The 23,639-nt window shown below is 39.0% G+C and overlaps 2 protein-coding genes across 2 annotated transcripts; one reads left to right on the forward strand and one right to left on the reverse strand.

Moving 5' to 3' along the window:
* Positions 1 to 5,807: 5,807 nt before the first annotated feature.
* Positions 5,808 to 13,527, forward strand: LOC117304860 (meiotic recombination protein SPO11-like). Its single transcript, XM_033789485.1, has 12 exons — positions 5,808 to 5,971; positions 6,662 to 6,775; positions 7,877 to 7,965; positions 8,641 to 8,707; positions 8,875 to 8,983; positions 10,314 to 10,400; positions 11,214 to 11,250; positions 11,587 to 11,696; positions 12,063 to 12,162; positions 12,425 to 12,462; positions 12,852 to 13,040; positions 13,376 to 13,527. Exons 1-12 carry the CDS (start codon positions 5,808 to 5,810, stop codon positions 13,493 to 13,495), a joined length of 1,224 nt encoding a protein of 407 aa, XP_033645376.1. The 3' UTR covers positions 13,496 to 13,527.
* A 3,264-nt stretch (positions 13,528 to 16,791) lies between these two features.
* LOC117304709 (actin-5-like) lies at positions 16,792 to 23,508 on the reverse strand. The gene is made up of 6 exons (XM_033789306.1): positions 23,309 to 23,508; positions 21,430 to 21,567; positions 20,044 to 20,283; positions 19,173 to 19,419; positions 18,642 to 18,782; positions 16,792 to 17,901 (listed from the first exon to the last, which is right to left on the reverse strand). The coding sequence occupies exons 1-6, from the start codon at positions 23,414 to 23,416 to the stop codon at positions 17,525 to 17,527; spliced, it is 1,251 nt and encodes a 416-aa protein (XP_033645197.1). The 5' UTR covers positions 23,417 to 23,508; the 3' UTR covers positions 16,792 to 17,524.
* Between the last annotated feature and the right edge of the window lie 131 nt (positions 23,509 to 23,639).

The raw sequence follows: 23,639 nt of genomic DNA on the forward strand, positions 1-23,639 counted from the left end.
TCATGTTGATTTTGTTTTGAAAACATGAATTATATGAAGCCAATGTGTTACGCCTCAAGCAACGAAAGCAACAAACCAATTTTTCCCAGAAGCTCCAGGCAAAACAGATATTTGGGTAAACTTCGAAAACCTCCCCAGGCAAAATGGCGGTGAATTTTTTACATCTGTAAGAAATGTGCCGGTCGCCCTGTCCCACACTGTGAGGGCGCTGGTTTTCATCAAAGAAAACCGGGAGACATATATAACACCTGATGACATGGGGAAAATCTCTGATCTCTTATTTTGAGATCAATGTGGGAAATTATCCGCAGACGAGATATTGGCAAAGCCTATTTTTTTTTAATATTATAGACCTTAATCAAAGTGTGGCCATCTTGATTTTACTCAATTCCAACTCATCATAGGGCCTAACCAAACTGAGGCTGGACGAAATAATTGTCCGGTGCCATGTTTGCGCAGTGAATGATAGCATTTATTACTGTTATGGAAACAGGGAACATGACCAAGATGGTGACAGCGTGATAGAGGTGTGTCATCTTTGGGAAAAAAAGGTTTGAAAAACTATGCTTATGCCGTGTCCGAAAAGGCGACTTCGGCTAGATCGCGTCGCCCATATAACTTCTCTTTAACACTGACTTACGAGATGTAGCCGTAGCTGCCTGTAGCCGAAGTCACCGTTTCGGACACGGCCTTTTGATCGAATGTCCATAGCTCAAAGCAGTTAGTTGGCTTATGGCAATTAAGTATTAAAAGACCTCTTATCATCTCGTAAGAATGCCCGTCTACCTTTTCAATCATTTTGGGAGTCAATTCCTCAAGTTGAGCTTTGGTTCCGAATACGTCCACGGGACGCGCTATGCAAAATGTCTTAGTACACTTGTCCTCATAGGGCTTTTGAGCTTATGACATCATAGCCTCAATGACCGAAGGATCCAAATATCAGGGACCAATTTCATTGAGCTGCTTAAGCAGAAAAAATCTGCTTCACAAATTTTTGCTCAGCAGAAATGAGCAGGTTATCAGTCACAAAATGCCCCCCCCCCCCCAATCAGGAGAGTATAACCCCCAACCCATCCTTCATCGTCCCGTGACTTTCAAATTTCCCAGCAAAGTTATCAAATCAATTCCTTTTCCTTGTGTGAGAAGTTTACATAAAAATATCAAAACTCTCATTTTACAACTTTCAATAAAACTACAAAGAGGTCAACGCTCCTTGAAGCCCTGGTAGCAGGGCAAAACATTCCCGGTCAGTTCCGCTTTGAAGTGGCAACATCACCACCCGCCGAATTCTGTTCAGCATATTGTGGGAAGTTGTTGCGGTCTACTGTGGGTTATGAAATAATACATGAGTGGTCGTTTGTACTCGGTCATCAGTAGATGCCTGAAGGGTCAAACTAGGAAACAGGCTACCCAAACGATCTGGGTGGATTTCACAAAAAGTTAAGACTACAATCCCGGCCATAATATCTCGTTTGATGGGCCCCCCTGCCCCCTTTCAATGTTGGTCCCAATATTGCCGATCGTCTTCTGAGTTACAGTCAGCATTTGCCGATCGTCTGACTGGCTCTGCACTTACCAAACGCTTATAGCAAATGATCTGCTAAGCGCGAAACCAGTCAAAATGAGCAGCCTATATTGATATGTTGACTGGGGAACCCGATTCTGCTATAAGCACACAACACTTCTTTGATAAACAAATGACGAAAGAGTGACATCTAGGTATGGCATAATATAGGAAAGAAATAGAACATGAAATGGATGTCGTTGTCACCCATAATACTTTTCCCAACTGCGAATCGTTGTGATCCTCAATGGGATAGGCGGTTCCCAATCACTAATACCCCGAAATTGCAAACCGAAACTTCTAATTGGGGACTATAGATTTTTACAATGGGAGTATAATTGAATTAAGTTTTAGTTTATTAGATGAAACCACTCCAATGATCTATGGCTGCAAGAATGGTGACAATGGAACCACTAATTGAAATAATAAAGAAGATAGATTTAAGGATCCTCAAGTTGGACAGAAATTTATTTTCTGTAATGTTTTCCTTTCCCGGTAAAATGCAAATTGGCCGGTTAAAACTGTTAATCAGAGCATAGAGGCTCGCCAATGGATATCAATTGCGGTCCTCATGCATCCACCACTGACAGATCTAACTTTCGCTATATTTTCATTCTTTCTTCATTCTGAATTGTCTGATATGTACAGTAATAAACAACCGCACCCTTTTTATTATAAACAAGTTGATATAATGCGTCATCGTTCCACTAGTGGTGTCAGCAGGCGATTCACAGCGGGGACTTTGGACGCGATGTCAGGGTGTTCGTATCTCTGTCTCTCGCCAAAAGTGCAATCTTCCCCGGTGGACTCATTTGCGTTGTTTTCACGCAAAACGATGAGGTGTTTATTTTGCCGATATCATTTTCATATCAAGTTTCCATTACGTAGACACTGTGGAGACGGGTAGAAATCTCACATCTTGAGCTGTATTTGTATTTGGCCAAAAACCAATCTCTGTTTTCTTCCCAAATAATGAGTCTGCATGCTATTTTTCCCGAAGGTGGTCTATAATACACAAGAAAAGTGCAGGAACACGCAGTGTTATTCTTGTTCGCGGCGGATCATAACAAAGACATGCGATACGTTATAACAGGACTGTACCCAAATTTATAGAGCTGCTTAAGCACAACAAAGTAGCTAAGCACATCAAAATTATGCTCACCAGAATAAGGTTACCAGCCAAACTATCATGCCACTTGCACAATTTGTGACTGGTATCCTGCTCATTCCTGCTTAGCAGAAAATTGTCATGTAAAATTTGTCTGCTTAAACAGCTCTATGAAATTGAGCCCTGAATGATCCCCGAGAAACAATTGGAGGAAAAATCGACTGAAATTCCTACCCTTTGGAAATTTCACGATAATAGAGCTGTAAATAATGTGGTGCAACGTTTAGAACAAAGATCATTATTTTGACGCTAATGGCCCGTGTGCCCCTCATGCACCGCCCGCCTTCTTATGATTGTGTTATCATTGTGTTGGGGGGGTATACTTTTGCTCAAGAGGGGCAGTGGACCGTATAATGGGAACATTTGGGGAGCACTCTTTGTCAAATATCGGTCATGTTAGACAATAATATCAACTTAAAGGAGCACGTTGCCTTGGATTAGTCGAGTTGATCTTTGAAAAGCGTTCTGTAACCATTTGTTATAAAATGCATATGAGTAGAAAGATGTTGTAAAAGGTTTTCTTTTTACCTCGTCGACTTACACGGTCGGCCATTTATGGGAGTCAAATTAAAATAATTTTGACTCCCATAAATGGCCGACCGTGTTAGTTCGTGACGTAAAAGGAAAACCGTGCATTTGTGAGTGATACTTGTGTGGATCATTATATTCTACTTTTAAAACATCTTTCTAACCATATGCATTTCATACAAACGGTTTCAAGCGCTTTTTATAGACCAACTCGTCCGATCCAAGGCAACGTGTTCCTTTAACTTAGCACGGGACAAACGTTTGCTAAGCAGCACAAGGCCCACCCAAAATAGCTATAATCACAACCACTCTTTACTCCAAATAGTAATAATTGCTTAACAAATTAGTTATAACATTAATTGTTGTTTGAACACCTTGGGCTTTGTAAAGCACAAACTATTATCTTCGGTGAGATTGTGTATATTATGTCCGGTAAGAGTTATACCCATAACTGTATGTAATGACCACAGGCCTTTAAGCCCCAATGACTCATGCTAAAAATATTCTGGAAAAATTTCCCCTGGGAAAATAATATTATGAAATAATACGAAACCAAATACAGGAAAACTGGGTTATTGCAGCGCACTACCGTATTATGTAAAGATTACTTAAACTATGTTATTTTAAAGCGGTGATAATGAAAACGAGACTATGTTGTTATGGTAACACCACGCCCTCACACATCCATTCTTAATTTGAAGTAGGCCTGAGCAAAGGTGATTTTGGGGTAATGCTATAAAAACTACTTCTTATTATTTAAAAAATATATGCGTATATAATAATACACGTAAATACAAGGGGCTTACAGTGGATGCGTTCGTTTAGCTTCCCTGGGTCGACCCCGGTCTGCCCCGGTCGAATAGCTTTGACGGGGCTCACCCGGGTCAGCCCACATTGCCCTGCAGTGCTTGCGCTGCTTGTGAAGTGGGTCACTTGGGGGTGACCTGAGGTGCATGCCGTCACCACGAGGGGGCGAGTCGTGAGCCCTAGACAGAGCTAATCGAACGATCACACTCGCCGCGAGTGTGATCGTTCGATTGGCTCTGTCTAGGGCTCACCCGAGTGAGCACTGCGGGGTCGACCCAGGGAAGCTAAACGAACGCACCCAGTATTTCAGATTGGTATAGGTGCTGCAAAAGCAGGGCCCCAAGGTTAGAGTCACGTGTGAAGAACCGGGAATCCCAGCAAGGTTGTGGATTTTAACCAAGCTACCAAGCTAAGCCGCTAATTTGACAATGACTGTTTAAGTTTAATTGATTCACAATTTCTTGAGTTGTGAAACTTCATGTCATTAGACGTTAAATCAATGTTTATGAGAGAGATTGGCTGTTATCAGCTTGTTATATTCCCTTTTGACGAAAAGGTCATCTAAACAAACAAACAAACAAACAAACAAACAAACAAACAAACAAACAAACAAACAAACAACCCGTCCCACCCTCCTCACACCCCTTTACAAGCAAATCCCTCTTTATGCAATTCATTTCTTAATCAGAAGATCCATCATGTGTCATTGCAACCTCATATCACTTTTCGCTTCCTACGTCTTCGAAGACGTCATTGGACCTACCACATCGCAGCACAGCTAATGTTGTTTGCCAACACTTCAAGACCAACAAACGAGCAACACACAACCTCCGGGATCCCTAAAGCTAGCTTTGGGCCGTGTCTAGTCTGTTGCCGAATGGGAAAAACAATTTGGTGAGTAAATGGATGTTATGTTTTTGGACATAGTTTCTTGATTGTTCGTGACGTGAGTTCCTCGGGCTCTTTAGATAGGGAAACTCGAACCCGGGGAGCAGGTAGAGGTCTTAGCAAGATTGCGCCTCCTCGTCGCCGGTGTTGGTTTGGGTCCCGCGGGCAAGTCTTAGCAACACCGTGACTTGTAGGCTATACATACACTGCCTGAACCCAATTTCATAAAGCTGAAAATACAACTCATTTTATTTTGCTAAACAGAAATTGAGTGGTGCATCCGTAACAACAATGCAACCAATGTAATTTTGGCTGATAAAGCGTTTCTGCAAACAAGACTTTTCTGTGCTTATTTGTGCGTATTTGTGTGCTTATTATGCTTTATGAAACTTTACCCTGCTCTTGTCAAATGTAATTCACCCCTCACAATCCGTAATACTGCAGTTCTCGGATCTACTGTCGATTTCTAATAGCGCCTCAATTTTATATAGCGCCCTCTTGCGAAAAATGAGGGCGCTGACGGTCAGACTCTTCTATTTTTATCAGAGGGGTAGTAACTGTCTAGTATAAAATCAACAAAAGCAAAATGTTCCAAAGTAAAGTAGTTATTTCCCAAAATACGATCTCAACTTTTCATAAGTAGTCTTAAAATGCTCTTGAGTATTTCAAAATTGGACTGTGATTATGATTCGTTGTGAATTGTTTATTTTGTTCTTATTTTTGTCCCGAATTTTGATAATGAATTCGTCCGAAACTTTGGAAGATTACGTCACTTGCCTTCGTTCGCGCACGCGTTATGTACGCGTCACAGCTGTTTAATTTTTTTTTAGCAGACGACACAAAGAGTTCAAAATGGTGGAGAATGACGAAAATTTCAAATGGAAAAGGTTGAATGATCTACAAGAGTATTTGTTACGAGAAGAACAGCTAAAACAGATAAAAAGACGGTGTCTAAATGATAGAGGACAGGGGGATGAATGTGGACAATCAACACTGAACACTGGCCACGTCAAAAGGTACAAAAGAGGGAGAAATTGGGCCCAATTTTTAGTTTAGTGCTAATCCACTTTTGCATGCTTTGTATGGAATGTGTATACCCTTGTTGTGGATTGGCACTAAACAAAAACAGAAAACTGTATGAACAATAATGTGTATGAACAATGATCAGTGATGCAAGTCGACACAAAAAAGATTTAGTTGTGCACAGTACTAGTACTAGTATAGTAGTAGTACAGTAGTCTGGTAGTAAAAGTCTCCGGGGATAGGTTATTTTGTACACCACACCCGACAACCGGACAAGCAAGTAAACTGAAGAGTTCTTCAAAAATGAGGAATTTTCTGAAAATTGTAGTTGTCCTGTCTAGTGTAAAACTAAAACTGAATGGATGGTAGGATTTTAAGGCATGTCTACATTGGAAAAAAGGCAGTGGATATTTCATCAGCTCCTGGGAATTTTGAGGGAAAGTAAGGTTCGTAATTGCAGTCGGCAAATAAAAACTTTTGTATAATTTTACTGATGCAGAGTATTCAGTATTTTATGATCTCAAAAATGCTACTGGACCTTTTGAAATGAAGAGATTTAGTTTGACTGATTAAAACAATTGAATGGTTTCAAAAACTAAAGGTATGTGTTGTTTTTTTTAATTCTTGGCCTTTGCTTTTGGGATTTTAGCTCGTCCAACCAGTTTAATCTCATGATATTGCAGGGAAGAAGTGTTGAGGCGATTGGAGAGAATATTTGTGGACATAGTGACAAGTTTATCCAGCCATCGAGCACCAGTACTATCATACAACAGCAGGACTAGATGGGATAACATTCAGTAAGTAAATCCAGACTCTTATCAAGTTGTTGTCTTTTATTATTTATGCATTCTTAAAATCCAAAAATACTATGTTCAAAAGTACTATCTTCCAACCATTTAACGGAACACAATGGCTTGGATCGGTCGAGCTGGTCTTTAAAAAGCGTTTGTAACCGTTTGTTATCAAATGCATATGGTTAGAAAGATGTTTTAAAAGTAGAATACAATGATCCACACAAACTTGCCTCGAAATTGCGTGGTTTTCCTTTTACTTTACGAACTAACACGGTCGGCCATTTATGGGAGTCAAAAATTTGACTCCCATAAATGGCTGACCGTGTTAGTCAACGAGGTAAAAGGAAACCACGCAATTTCGAGTGATACTTGTGTGGATCATTGTATTCTACTTTTAAAATATCTTTCTAACCATATGCATTTCATAACAAACGGTTTCAAACATTTTTCAAAGACCAACTCGTCCGATCCAAGGCAACGTCTTCCTTTAAGTAGAATGAAATCCTGCAATTTGACGAAATTAATTCTACCATACTAAATCTTTTGGACCTCGGTTTGAATCACGGACCGGAGCCTTGCTTTAGATGGAGTTTCAATCCCTACCTGTTTTCCCTAGTTTTGGTGATTTCCTCAAACAGCTAAACTGGGAAAAAAGGTTCTTCATCGTCTTCTCTACACAGGTATCTTCAGGCCTACATGTCACAGTGCTGGTTGCTTTAAATAAAAATACAACAATAAAAGTAATTCAACACCTTGTTATCTTTTTTCCCTCCAACCAAAAGTGTGACCCACTTTGTATATTAAGAACTATCAAATTTAACATCAAAAGTCAATTGCAGTACCCACTTCTAAAACATAGGATTCAAACTCCATCTAGCCACCAGGCAATCTCGATGGTCAAGTTGGCATGACACTGCTCTAGAATCGCAAAGGTCATGGGTTCGAATCGAACCCGAGTAAAATGCCTGTGATTTTTTTCACAGGTTTCAGGTAAGCACTGAGTAAACAGTACTAACACATGGGCAAAAACCAAAATGAATATTCTTTATCCCTGATGCAAATTTAACAACTATTAAGAGCTATCTTATCATTTGATTCCTTAAGGTTTAATGATGATGTTGGACTGGAGATGAGAGACAATCCTGTTCTCACCGAGGTCCGATTTGATTCGGCGAATTCCATCAATAAGTTCGGTAAGTTTTTTTTTTTTTCACTAGAACAAAAATTTCAGCTGGTTTGGTGTGTCAATTTAGTTAGGTGTGTGCTGATGTATGGAGTTGACAAACTTGGTTGCCATATAGTGGAGCCGGAGTGAGCGTTCTACTGAGAAGATAAATCGTTCTTCTTGAGTGAGATGGATTTGATTTCATTGCTATTATTTTGTAGGCCTGTCATGGCCGAGCAGTTTAGATCATCACATTAAACATCTGGTGGTTTAGTCATCGGATTGTTGGTTCGAATCCCAAACAAGACACTTGTGTCCTTGAGCAAGAAGCTTTACTGTAATTGCTTCTCTCCACCCAGGAGTAAAAATGGGTACCTGCGAAGAGGTTGAAATTGCATATGAAAAATCCTTTGGATCCCTGGCAGCCTGGGGCTGTATACTCTCCAGGGAGCTGAGGAAGATTACAGGAATGTCATTGGCCCAATGACCAGGGCACTTAAATGTAAAGTGCATTGAGACGGATATTGTAAAATGCGCTATAATATAAGAACTAGTTTATATTATTATTATTTGTTATTATTATCTGTGACGTAGAACTGTCTTCAGTTTCTAGGAAAACAATAAGTGTTCACTTGTGACCAATCAAGTCATACCAATTATTATTCAAAATCTAAATCACACAAATGGTTTTTATTGACTTTAGGTGTTACTATGAAGGTGATGGCAATGTGTTACAAACTGGTACAGAGTAATACCTACTCAACAAAGAGGTGAGTCGCTTAAGATGTGATCTGCACATTTATGATCTGGGCCCAATTTCATAGAGCTGCTAAGCACACAAACTTGCGTAGCATGACATTTCTTCCCTGATAAACACAGGATTGTCAACCCAGTTTCCATTTTATGAGTTTCATTTTCAAGTGGTTTTGATTTCCAGGGATCTGTACTACAACGAACCCAAGCTGTTTGGGAGACAGTCGATGCTTGATGGTGTGTTGGAGAATATTTGCTGTATGCTGATTGTACCCAGGAGGTGCCTCCATGTGGTAAGGCATCATGGCCATTTTAAAAAGATTATACAACGATACCATAGAGTTAATAAGATCTAGAGGGCGCACTGGTTATGCTGCTTGCACAAACACGAGGAGAAACGCGCTAAATTTTGTACGTGCGTTGAATATGAAGTACACGTTTGAGTTTGTGTTTATTGAACGCTACGCGATGCTGTTTTGTCAGCTTACAAAATGGCGGCATGCGCGCATGCCGGGCCGCGTTTATATGCCAGTGCGCCCTCTACTTCTTATATGTAACTCTATGAAGGATACCTACCCTACAAATGATTCAAGAATTGAATGATTTGTAATCTAAGGGGCCATTCAGAATAGTCAATGTTAAAGATTTCTAACAATAGAATAACAGATTTCTAACAATAGCATAACAGTTTTAAAGAAGAAGACATAATACACAGCTGGCCGAGCTGGCAAGATTGTCATCATTCCTGAACTACAAAGTTGTTCTTCTTAAGCCAGGAAAATCCAATTAAGCAATTGATTTTGAAGACATTTGATCTAAGATATCTGGTTCATTTGAGGCATTATTTTTTTCTTCAGTGTATAAATTAAATTATGAAGCCATTCAATATTTAAAAATCGTATTTTGGGGTGGGCGGGTGGGTCAAAACAATTTTTAAAGAAGTCAAAATGTTTTAACATTGACTATTCTGAAAGGCCCCTTAGGGAGTGTCTGAATTGACGGCTATAGGTTTAATTTGCTCTGGCTGGATCGCTTCATCATCATTTCTGATCAGCAGAGTGTGGGTTCAAGTCTTGGTTGGGACTTGTGTCCTTTAAAGCAAGACTTAAAGACAGTGGACACTATTGGTAATTGTCAAAAAATAGTCTTCACAGTTGGTGTATCTCAACATATGCATAAAATAACAAACCTGTGAAAATTTGAGCTCAATTATAGTCGTTGAAGTTGCGAAATAATAATGATAGAAAAAACACCCTTGTCACACGTGGTAGTGTGCTTTCTGATGCTTGATTTTGAGACCTCAAATTCTAAACTTGAGGTCTTGAAATCAAATTCGTGGAAAATTACTTCTTTCTAAAACTACGTCACTTCAGAGGGAGCTGTTTCTCACAATGTTTTATACTATCAACCTCTCCCCATTACTCGTAATCAAGAAAGGTTTTATGATGATAATAGTGTCCACTGCCTTTAAGCTTTTATATGATATGAGGCAATGCATGGTTAGGTATCAATATATTATTTGGTTTGCGGTAACACCATGTGTAGATTTTGTTCATTATAGAGAACTGTCTTGCTATTAATTATATTCAACTTAAGCTTTTGTTGTGTTGGGGTTTTTTTCAGCTGGCTACATCCAAGGGTTTTATTGCAGGTGGTCTGAAGTTCACGGAGGTTGATGGGAATCACATTGATTGTAGCTCATCAAGAACAGTAAGTTGTACACAAAATTTATTTACAAAACTGCCAAAAACTGCTTAGGCATGGTAGGCTTTCTAATTTTGCCTGATTTCTTTCTTTTTTTTTTTTTTTTTGCCCTTGGGAAAATTCAGAAAAATTGTTACTAAATAGAAAGAAAATTCCATTAAAGCCTTCACCATAGTGTGCAGGTCAGCCCTTGTGCTTGATAAAATTGTCCTACTTTTTTCCCCAAGGAACAAATATCATGCCTGTTTTAAGGTAACTTGCTTGTTGAAACATACTCAGTTGTAAAATAAGTACTGTCTGTGAAGTACAGGACAGCCTCCTTACTCACAGCTTGTGTGGTTACATTTGTTTTTTACATGGCCTGACTGGGTGTGTATAGATTTTATTCTTCAATCCTTGTTTGTTGTTTTTTTGTGCAATATTTGCGGTGCTTAAACTTTTGCAAGCAGTGTAATTTCTTCTTTTTGGAGATTAATAAAGTGTCTTATGTCTTATTGAATGGAGTTGAACTTAATTGATTTGAATTGAATTGTGAAATGTTGTGAATGTTGCAACTGTGGATAAGGAGTTTTGCTTGCTTATATTTATTATGTTTCTTTGGTCTCTTTGCTTGTACTGTCACTATTATTGTCTAATTGATTCTGTCTTTTCTTATTTTGACTATGAAAATAATTGTTACGATGAATTCAATTGAAATGAATTTTTAACTGTTGTGAGGAGTTGTGCTTGCTTTTGTTTCCTAATTGTAAAGTGATTTGTGCATTTTGACATATGTGTCTCAAGTTGTTTGCCTATTGCTTTTATTTTCTTGCCTTGCAGGGTATTCTTGTTCCAGCTCATGTTGAAGGAATTAACAGTATCCTTTTTTTCTATCAATTATTTATTTTCCTTTGAGTTACTTTTAGTTACTCTAAATTACTCTTCAGTTACACTCAAATTACTTTAGTTACTCTTTGTTTCTCTAGGTTACACTTACACAAGTTACTCATTGTAACTCTTAGTTGCTCTAAGTTATCTCAAGTTAATTCTTAGTCACTGACATTTTGATCCCAGTAAAGTGTTTCAACCCTTTGAAGAGTTGTAGAATTATTACCCAACATGTCCATGATTTCTGAACAAACAAACATTTCTACAAGTGAATACATCCCCGATTCCCGTTGATCGTTTCCCTTAACAATGGATCCTCTACTAGACATTCAATCTAGAGCCCGCTTTATCCTGGTGGTTGAGAAAGATGCAACCTTCCAAAAGTTACTTGATGATGGGTTTCTTCAAGATTTAGCGCCTTCAATCATGATCACTGTAAGTGTCTCGCCTAACTTAATACCTTATAGACCTACTGTTGTCGCTTAATCAGACAGGAGTATCAAAATCTCCTTAAAGGGAAATTACACATTTTGTAGTCACTCTTAAAATTGATTGGAACAAAAACTATTAGTGTATAGCATTTTCAAAACATTTCACCTTGGAGTAATTTGGTTATAAAAGTATTTATTCAGTTTTTATGCGCTATACAAATTCAGTTTTTATGCGGTAAAATTTGAACCTAAAAAGTGTAACTGCAGTGAATTAATCAAACCTTCCAAAAACCAGATGTGCACTGTGCCTTTTTGTACATTCTAGATACTACTGACACAAACTGTTTTTGTTGTTGTTGTTGTTTTCTAGGGGAAAGGATTTCCTGATGTAAACACTCGCCTGATGGTTAGAAAGCTCTGGGATGTGCTACAAATACCTGTACTTTGTCTGGTTGATGCAGACCCTCACGGTAGGAATTTGTTTCTTAACTTTTGAATTTGTTTCTCACCTCAACCTTCCCAACAGTTTATTATATTGATACATTTTTTTAAATTTTATGTTTGTTTGTAGTTGCTGGGCACCTCTGAAAAACGGTGTTTCACTGTGAGGTCTCTCCAGAGTAAATAAGAAATAAATAAATAAATAAAATTTCGTTGACCCCAGAATGAATCCACGACCAAATATTTGTTCAATTTGTAATAATAATTGTATTGTGTGACTGTATTCTTCAGGTTTAGAGATACTCTGTGTTTACAAGTTCGGATCAAGGGTAAGACAGTTTTCTTAAATTCTTTAGTTTCATCTTACATTTGTTTAATCCATGGTATTTATGTGATCTCTTTAATTACTTCATTGTGCTCTCCACTTTTGTGATGTAAACTTTAGGCACTATCACAGTATGTGTGTTAATGTTTCATTGAAGATGTTTATGCTTTGTTTTCACCGGAGATGAAAAAAACGGAGTCTTAGAGCTCCACTCAAAAGAAAAAAAGAAACAAAAAGATATTTATTGTTATTGTTACCATTATAAACTCTTTCCACTTTATTCTAGAAGGAATTTCAAAGTTTTATAGACCATGTTTTCTACCTTTATTTTAAAACCCCCAAATTAGATGCTGAATGTCAGAATTAACACTTTTTTTAAATGTTTTATTTCAGTCTATGGCGTACGAGTCTCGCAGTCTAACCGTTCCCTGCATCCGATGGCTCGGTGTTCTACCCTCAGATATCCAGAGGTTACAGGTCTCAAGAGATGTCTTGATTCCACTGAATAAGTCTGATCTTCGGAAGGCCAAGGAGCTTATAAGAAGACCCTACTATCAACATCTCCCTGACTGGATGAAAGAGGTATGTGTACAGGGCCAAAGCACCGTATTGTTAACCGTGTGAGGGCGCTCTCAATAATATTTTTATCACTTCCGGGGGTATACGCGAATCGTCCTGCACAGTTTTAGTCAGCGCTCTGTCACTTTTGTTGGCCCTTAGTTGTAAGTTGCTTATAACAGCTCCGTTAAAGGTCTCATTGTCCGTGATGGATATGATGTCTGTGGTGGTAATGTGTTCAAGTATTTATCTTTAATAACTGTTTTGGGTTTGAAGGAATATACCCCTGGTTTAAATGAATATACCCCCTAAGTGTGCAAATGTGGAAATATTGCTATTGATTTCCCTTTTTCCTACAGATGCAAATATTGTTGGATATGGGTAAGAAGGCTGAGATCCAGTGCCTGACTGCCATCTCGATGGACTACCTGACCAAGGTGTATCTCCCAAACAAGATCAGGTATGGAGGATGGATTTAAAGGCACTGGACACCTTTCTTACTATCAAAGACCAGTATTCTCACTTGGTGTTTCCCAACAAGGTTTGGGCTCAATTGGTCATCGGAGTTGCAAGAAAATAATGAAAGAAAAAACTTGCTGCACAAATGTGTGTGCTTTCAGATGCTTGAAAATGACTTCATCCTGAAGTCGTTTTCAAATTCAAATGTTTTAGTAAGAAATCACCTCTTTCTCCAATAGCGTCCAGTGCCTTTCAGGGATATGTCATTTGAGGCAATTTACAGGCAGCCATTGACAGCAAATCTCTAGAAGAAGGACCTGTCACACACATTTTTCTAGGATAGTATGATCTGACAAATATATTGTGGAAATGAGTTGGTCATTTTAAATCAACGTTTTTCTTCTTCTTTTTGCCTTCACTCCCCCCCCCCCACACACACACTTTTTATTTAATGCAATTGTTTATATTGGCCCTACTTATTTAAATGTTTACAGTTGGTAACATTTCTGCTTTTGGTTTGGATAAGCTTTTTCTTTCATCTTCATGTACTTGTTTCTTTTTAGTTTTTTTTACGGTCAAATTGGTCAGTGCCTTCATCAGAGCCCGAAATACATTTTAATTATAAGTTTAATTTGTAGGACAAATCGTATCTCGTGAACTTATAGGATACGTTCACTATTTTTGTGTCATTTTGAAGTGAATAATTAACGTGACATGTTCACTTTATCCGGCACCAGCCAATGGACACTTCCACTTAAAACAGGAAGTTTATACATAATAAGTATAATAAATATATGTAATAAGAGTTATATATGACCAAATTTAATATATATATATTTAAAAAAACTATTTTCCAGTATGAAATATTTATGTTTCCACCAAACCCGTGTGTTCAATTTTATGAGTTTTTATGAACACTTATTTATAGTGTTTTAATTGCCTCATTGTTAAAATTGCCTAGCTATCAACAAATTAGTATTTATTCAACTTAAACAAAGTTACTCAGAGACTCATATGATATGCAATTTTACACTTGAATTATTATTTTATTCTGTTCTTAACCAAACTTGATAAACTTATAAAATCACCAAATTATAAAATGAAATTAAATATGAATTTAACTATTGGCAGACTCTATTTCCAATGCATGTTTTTCAGTGAGAGGAGTTGAAGGGGGAAAAAGGTCAAAAATTACTCACATGAGTCGTCCCCCCCCCCCATCCCCCCCCCCCAAAAAAAAAAACCTTTACGCCAAACCATCCTCCCAAACCCTAACTCCAATACCCATCACTACTCCTACCCTAATCCTAACAATACCCACTATTATTCCAAACCCTAACCCTTACCCCAACACTATCACAAACCATAACTCCCAACACCACCCAACCAAACCCTTATCCAAAACATAACCCCAAACCATTGTCCCTACAAACCCACATTATCACAACCTATCATAACCCATAAACCATAATCACTGTAGACGTCCACAAAAGGAATAACACACAAGACTAGAAAAGTCAGAATTCTAAGCTATAATTTTTTGTTCCTTTATTTCAAACCATTGATTATCATAAAATGTATCCATTTATAGCCATATCAACAATATAATAAAAGCAACATTTACATAATATTTAAATATAATACAAAAGAAATTGCACAGTGTAAATCAAATATAGTATAATAATATGTATGTCATGGGCAGATTCATAAACCTTATCAAGGTGGCACCTGATACATACTGAAGGTGTTTGTGAGGAAATACCCAGCCAGTTTAGACGTCATAAAATGCCTTTCTGATACCAAGAACAAATCAAGATTTGTTTTACTTGAATTTCCAGTTCATTTTGGGGAAAAAATGGCATATTTTCCTTTTCATGCATTCATATTAAAGCAATTTCCCTCTTCAGCTCAGGCTGTATACTTCCCAGGGAGCTGGGAAAGATTCAAAGAACTATATTTTCTCAATGACCAGGGGTGGATTTCACGAAGAGTTAAGACTAGTCTTATCTCGAGTTTGGCTCATCCTAACCCCTTCTCATGCATTCATATTAAAGCAATATATTTCCCTCTTCTAGCTCGGTCTGTATACTCCCCAGGGAGCTGGGAAATGTTAAAGGAACGTTATTTTCACAATAACCAGGGGTGGATTTCACAAAGAAATTATCACAGATTTTTATCGAGTTAGAACGAGTTAGCCTTAAGTTTTTAATATCTCCTAGGACTCTAGTCCTAAAATAGGACTAGGACTAGTCCTAAGTTAGGACTAGTCCTAACTCTTTGTGTAATCGACCCTAGGGCACTTATGCAAAGCGCATTGATTCGCAATCGTAAAATGCGCTATAATATAAGCACTTTTGCTATTATTTAGTACAAGGGCTTAATTCCTTACATATTGTATAGGTCTTGATTTTTCGAGAATGAAAATATTTTAGTAGGCCAACAAAAATCCATATCAAAGTATGAAGTATGTCACGCCTAGATCATACAAAGAGCAGTGTTGTAGGTCTCAAGACTGGTCTCTGCGGAATCAGTCTCGTACCTTCATCCAGGTCAACGCCTTGAACACCCATCAGGGTGGATATGTGCGCATAACAAGTCTTATTATTTTATTATTAGGTCTTGGTCCCAGACCATCAGGTCTCGATTACAACACTGAAAGAGACTTCAACAGCTCAAAACACTGCAGCTAGTATACAAATAATACACAAGTTTACAAGTCAGATAGTCTAAAAATGGTTGGTATGTTGTATGCATACTCAATAAAATTAAAAGACAACATTATGTTAAAGGTTGACATCAGTTCAACTTACAAATACTGTTGAAATGACCCATAGTTACCGATTGTCAAAAGTTGTGTAGAAAACAGACTTATGCACATTCTTTCTAAATGTTGACCCCTCGATCTGTACAATGATCATTAATTCAAGTATTTTAGTGTTGCATAAAAGCACTCAAAACACTGACCCTGCCCTCTCCCCCAACTGAAAAGCAAAGAAGGGCTTTAAAGACAGTGGACACTATTGGTAATTGTCAAAGACTAGTCTTCACGGTTGGTGTATCTCAACATATGCATAAAATAACTAACCTGTGAAAATTTGAGCTCAATCGGTCATCGAACTTGCGAGATAATAATGAAAGGAAAAAACACCCTCGTCAAACGAAGTTGTGTGCGTTTAGATGGTTGATTTCGAGACCTCAAGTTCTAAACCTGAGGTCTCAAAATCAAATTCGTGGAAAATTACTTCTTTCTCGAAAACTATGGCACTTCAGTGGGAGCCGTTTCTCATAATGTTTCATACCATACAACCTCTCCCCATTACTCTTCACCAAGAAAGGTTTTATGCTAATAAATATTTTGAGTAATTACCAATAGTGTCCACTGGCTTTAAGGTCGTTATGATATAATACCCGGTCACTTTGAAGCTCACACAAAAGTGCTCTTTTATAAAACTGATTAGTACTGAGGTTTTAAAAGTGATGTTTGAATTCCCAAATCGCTATTGTATAGACAATCAATTTGAAAACTTCCGCGGTGTCTCTAAATGAAAACCGCAATCTAAATCTTGTTACAAACTATTACTTCAAAGAAGTATGGAAATATTTGTTTGTACTGTTACAAATTGGTTCGCTCAGATTCTTTCTTTTTTTATGTTTTGACAATTTTCTTTGTATATTTCCTGTCCCTGTTCATTTTTTACTGTTTGATGCATCATTCTTAACACCCTTGCCTAATAAGCCTCATTTTTTAACTTCCTTTCTTTTTTGCTTTTGCTCTAGGTTTATTGAACTGTATATTGTCTTTCCTTCAAACAATCTGTTTTTTTTGTTTAAACATTTCCTAGCCCTCTTCATATTACTGTTATTACATCATTCACTGCACCCTTGCCTTAAGCCTCATGTTTTAACCTTTTTCCTTTTGTAGAGGTTGATGGACTATATCTTGTCTTTCCTTAAAACATTATGTCTTAGAACTTTCTTTTACTTTTGGGGGGGGGGGGGGGGAAGCTAGAAAGGGGGGACATTGAATGTACCTTCTCTAAAGGAGGGTTCTAGAAACATTTCCTGTGTACTATGCCAGGACCCATTTCATCGTACTCCTGCTTGCTGATCCACATCTGCTGGAACGTCGAGAGCGACGACAGGATTGAGCCTCCGATCCACACCGAGTACTTCCTCTCCGGAGGGGCCACCACTTTCACCTTCATGGAGTTTGGAGACAGGACCGTCAGCTCGCGCTGCATGCGGTCGGCGATACCGGCAAACATGGTGGAGCCTCCAGACAGGACGGTATTGGCGTAGAGGTCTCTGCGTATATCGACGTCACATTTCATTATACTCTGATAGGTCGTTTCTTGTATACCACTTGACTCGATGCCGATGAATGAGGGCTGGAACATCAACTCTGGGCATCGGAAACGTTCATTCCCTGGAAGTAAAGACATGAGACATTAAAGAACAGTAATTGGAACTACAGCAGGAGACTTTTACGGACACAGGCTGACAACAGCACTGTGTGCATGATCAGAACAAGGTAGCAGCACTTTGTATGATCAAAACAATGCAGACAATGGAGATTATCTTATCATACTTCCTGCGAATGCGAAGCGAATGTTGACGTCACACAATTCGCAACGAATATTCCCAACAGTTCAGCTCTGCTCAACTCACTTGCGAATATCGCTGCGAAACGGCGGGTGTGACGTGAAATTCACGTCAAATTCGATTTGCATTCACATTCGCCGGAAGTATGAACCGGGCTAAAGTCTGACTTCACCATGCATTCTCAAAATGATTGAATTCAATTAAGGGACCAGGGGTCGATTTCACAAAGATAGTCCCAACTAAGGACATAGTCCTCTGGGGCTTTTTAGGAGTTATTTAAAAAAACTTAAGGCTAGTCCAAAGTTAGGATGAGTAACTCGAGATAAGACTACTCTTAACTCTTTGTGAAATCCAAGTCGCCCCCAGCCATTTCACATACAGCCTCGATACACCTCCATGAATGTCAAATAATGAAAGTAACAGTCCATCAAGCGACAATCAAGAGAAACGCAATGGTAGCATTGATAGCAACCCATTGCCGGATTGTCACTGCCTCTCAGTGCAAAAGGTCTTAGAACCAACACTATACTCATCCACCTAAAAATGAAGTCCTGATCCACTTACCTATAGTAATAACCTGCCCATCTGGGAGTTCATAACTTTTCTCTATCGCTGAGCTTCCAATGCTTAGCTTCATTTCCTGTTCAAAGTCTAACGAAACGTAGCACAACTTCTCCTTGATATCGCGGACTATTTCACGTTCAGCTGTAACAAAGAGTCGAGGAGAAAACTTTTTGTAAATTTAGACATACATACATCCAATACGATTCATTTCACAGAGGCACTTTCTAACACTTTCTAATCCGAGACCTTGTGTTTGCATAATCTCGTTTCCAAGTTAAACACCTATTCTGAGAAATGTATCCTTGTGGCGCATTCTTTTGTTCTTTCCTTATTCCTTGCACCTTATAGATTCCAATAGACTTTGCGCACAAATTTCTAGCAACCCTGTCTTCTAGCAACCCTGTCTTTAAAATTCCCCTATGGAATCCTTTTGTTTTCTTGCTTTTGTTTTGTCCTTGGTTTTCATAAGGTATCGAAAATAAGCACACCCGTAGGAAACGCCAGTTATTCTAAATAAGCCTCTGCCCTTACCAGTTGTTGTGAAGGAGTAGCCCCTCTCCGTCATTATCTTCATCAAGTAGTCCGTCATGTCACGCCCGGCCAGGTCCAGCCTACATATCGCATGGGGTAAGGCGTACCCTTCATAGATGGGTACAGTATGGGAGACACCGTCACCAGAGTCCAGGACAATCCCGGTGGTGCGACCTGATGCATATAGAGAGAGAACGGCCTGGATGGCGACGTAGGCTGCGGGACAGTTGAACGTCTCAAACATGATCTGAAAAACAGAAAGTATGAACACTGTTTAAATTTCCTACTTGTGAATTGCTGCGTCCTTCAGATGGGACGTAGCTGTGCACTTACTGTAAAGAGAGGGGGATTTGCCCATACATGCGCTCCTGATGGTTAGGGTATGTCGTGGTCAAGCGGGTAAGAGCACAGGACTCTGGTGTTTCTGATCAGCAGAGTGTGGGTTTGAGTCCTGGTTGTGACATTTGTATCCTAAAGCAAGACACTTGACCATTATTGCTTCGTCCTTCAGATGGGACGTAAAGCTGTTGGTCCTGTGTGTTGTGTAAGGCACACAAAAGAAAACAGAAGTGAGTTCTCCCAGGTGTTCCTGGTTAGAATGGCAGCATGTTATAATGGCAGCATGTTGTGCCACAGCACCTTGTAGACCATTTAGTGGTGCTGTAAAAAAATGGGTCTCATATTTCAAAACGTAGCTCCACATGCCATTTAGGAATTAGAAAAACACTGAATGAATATGTTGGAGCGCCGTGAGCGTTGTTGAGTGATGAATTTGACGGCTTTATGGGTGATACACATAATATGTTCCCCAAAGTTTTTGCTTGGCAAAAGATAAGTTAATGTCTTCTTATTCATAGCCACCCATGCCTACCTGAACCATTTTTTCTCGGTTGCCTTTTGGATTCAGCGGGGCCTCAGTCAATAGTATGGGGTGCTCCTCCGGAGCCACACGTAGCTCATTGTAGAAGGTGTGGTGCCAGATTCGCTCCATGTCATCCCAGTTAGTGACGACGCCATGCTCGATGGGGTACTTGAGGGTCAGGATACCTCTCTTGTTCTGGGCTTCCTCACCAACGTAGCTGTCCTTCTGTCCCATGCCGACCATTACACCCTTTTGAAGAGACGAGATACAGATTTTTTACTACATAGAAATAATAGTGGATGGAGTGGAGTATTAGAAGCCTAGGAGAGCTGAGAAGAGCAGCGATTGGAAGAGATCAGGTGATGGCGGCGACTACAGGAGTGTGCCCCCGTTACAATTTGAGGATGAGGCAGCCACGGACGCAAGTTTTGCCGAATGATGATGAGAAATTATACCAGATTATATGATTTTCTGTATTTCTTCATTCCCTGGTTCGAATCCTACTTTAACCTTATATGAAGCATTAGAATTGTTTTCATTTTGTATATTTTGTCATTTTTGTACCCATCAAAGTAACTTGGCAAACTCTCACTTGGGATGTAAACACAAAGCTGGCAACAGCCAAACTTCTCTCATACAAAAATTGGTTTCACCATGTCTATGATTTTGAGCTGCACAAATCAAGAAATTGTGATTCAGCAACTAGACGACCATTGTGAAATCAGTGATTGGCCGAGTAGGATTTGAACCCACAGCCTTGTGATTGCAAGTCCTGCAGTTCAACCACTGGATCATGATGCTCAGTTTTTTTTTTCTTTCTACCTTTCACATCATCATTTGACCCCTGTTCCAATACCACTTGTAACCATTCACATTAGTTCTCTCTCCCCTTCACTTCTGTGGACCTTCGAGTCCCGCTTCAAACCATTAGAGCATTCAATCCAAGTGGGTTTTTTCTGGTCCTTTTCATCTCTGTGAGGACCCCGGTTCGAATCCCTCCATCAGAGCATTCACAGTTTCTCAGTGTTTTTTTTTTCTTCCCTTCATCTCTGTAGACCCTGTTTAAAATTAACCAAAACCTTTACGGCCTTCACACGGCTCAATGGTTACTTCTCTCAACCTCTGTGGACCCCAATTCAAATCCCACTTTGAACCATTTCAGCATTCACACTGACTCAATGGTTACTTCTCTCATGTTAACATCCTTGGGCCCCGGTTCGATTCCCACCAGAAGAGCATTCACATTTTGCTCAGTGGTTTCTTTTTCCTCTTTCATCTCTGTGGACCCCTTTTTTGCTGGCAAATACTCCTTGATGAGCATCACTGAGTGGACGTATAAGCGCTCTATATAAGAAGCCACTACATGTTTGATTATTGTTATTATTATGAAATTACCTGATGACGAGGCCGACCCACAATAGAGGGAAAGATAGCTCTTGGTGCATCGTCGCCCGCAAATCCGGCTTTGCACATCCCAGATCCATTGTCAATAACTAAGGCTGCATTCTCTTCATCACCCATATTGTAGTAGATCTGTGGGATGTATTAATTGACGACACCATAAAGCCTGGTTCATACTTCCCGCAATTATTGCGAATGAGATACGATTGTCGACGTCACAAATTTGTAACAAGTATTTCGCAGCAACTGGCACAACTCAAACTTTCGTACAAATATCGCGGCAAAAAATGGAGTGTGACGTCAAGTTCACATCAAATTCGCATCCCATTCGCATTCGCAGGAAGTATGAAAAGGGCTAAGTAAGCATTAATAAATTTATTAGATTGCTTAATCTGTTAATCTGGGGTCATGGTTTCAAATCACGCGCGAGTCAATTTGTCTCCACCCTAAGCTATTTTAAATTTACCCAGTAAATTTTCACATGTAGTTTGGAATTTGATATTTGAAATAAAAAGACATACCCCTTTACGGAGATCCCTCTCCTGCCACTTCCAAAGTTATATCAAAAACTGGGTGTGGTCCCAGGCTATACAACAGTTACAGGTTGGCTTCAAAGGCACTGGGGTGGATATCACAAAGGTAGTCCTAACTTGGGACTAGTCCTAGGCAATGCTAAGAGATAGGACCAGTCCTAAGTTAGGATGAGTTACTGGTCCTAACTTAGGACCAGTCCTATCTCTTAGCATTGCCTAGGACTAGTCCTAAGTTATGACTACCTTTGTGAAATCCACCCCAGTTGTCAAAGACCAGTCTTCTCACTTGGTGTATCTCAACATACGCATGAAATAACGAGTCATATTCACAGTTTTTTTTTTTACAAAATTAAAAATCTGATTTAAATATAATTTTCTTGAAAAAGACGGCACTTCTCTACATCTATACATCAGTAAGAGGCTTAACAACATCATGTTGTCTCTCCCGAATGCAATAGTTCAATCATTTAAAAGCTCTGGACGCTGTTGGTAGTTACTCAAATTAATTGTAAGCAAAACAACTAGCTTGGTAACTAGCAATGGAGAGCTGTTGATAGTATAAAACATTGTGAGAAACAGCTCCCTCTGAAGAAAAATAGTTTTTGAGAAAGAGGTAATTATTTTTACTCAAATATTAAAATACTTCAGGCCTGAAGCCTTTTATTATATTGAGACCAATTAAAAACTCACTCTGTGTTAGTGAAGTTAATGACTATCCTACAAGCTAAAGTAGTAGTCCCAGCCAATTTTCTATACTGTCCGGCCAGGTAGTATTTGAAAAGCAGGACTTATCTTTTAAAAACTGAGAAGTCTCCCGAAAATCTGAAAATCAATTCAGCGGTAGTAGAATATATGGCAAGACATTTCAAGAACAAATCTACCTGACAAATAGGCACACACATGGTGTTACCGCAAACCTAGATTTTAAGTCTATATATTGATACCTCACCATACAATGCCTCAAAGACAATGTGTACATTCAAATCATGCTTACTTCGGTTGAGGCAATAAAATTTGAATTTGACAGAATGATTGGGAATTTGTATCGAGGTAAACTTTTTAATCACAGCTTTTAGATTGAAACTAATAGTTTTTAAATATTTATTATTTATACATCAAGTACTAACCCACAATTGAGGTAAAATTTCTGAAAAATTAGGATAAAATAGAACCACTCCAGTCAATTTGTCATTGTTCAACGCAAATGTTTTAAAATTACCCATTCTGCGCATTATACTTGTCTCTAAATTGCAACCATTTCATATTTGTCAGTTTGCGAAACAACCCAGAATAAAGACTCTTTTAATTTTGTTTAAAAGAATTCCTGAAAGAGTACTTACAATTCCAAATCCTATGCTCCGGACAAATCTGCAAATCCTAACCGTCTCCACCGATCTCGTCAGGTAAGTATCCCAAACTTCCAGCTCCGTCCGCACAGCAATCCACATTCATCTGACACCCCAGTGTCAAGCAATCACATCTTTTAATACCCCCCGTTTAATAACTTGACGCCTCTCTTGAGTTGACACGCTTGGTTCTCAGCTCTACAGGGCGAGTGGGGCAGAGGGGATGGGGGGGGGGGGGGCTGGGATCTTGAATGGCACACTTCCATTCCATTTCCCTTTGTTTATAATAACAGTGACTTGAGATGTGTTAATTAATTCTGAGATG

This window comes from Asterias rubens, chromosome 21 (assembly GCF_902459465.1).
Source record: "Asterias rubens chromosome 21, eAstRub1.3, whole genome shotgun sequence".
Taxonomy (NCBI): Eukaryota; Metazoa; Echinodermata; class Asteroidea; order Forcipulatida; family Asteriidae; genus Asterias; species Asterias rubens.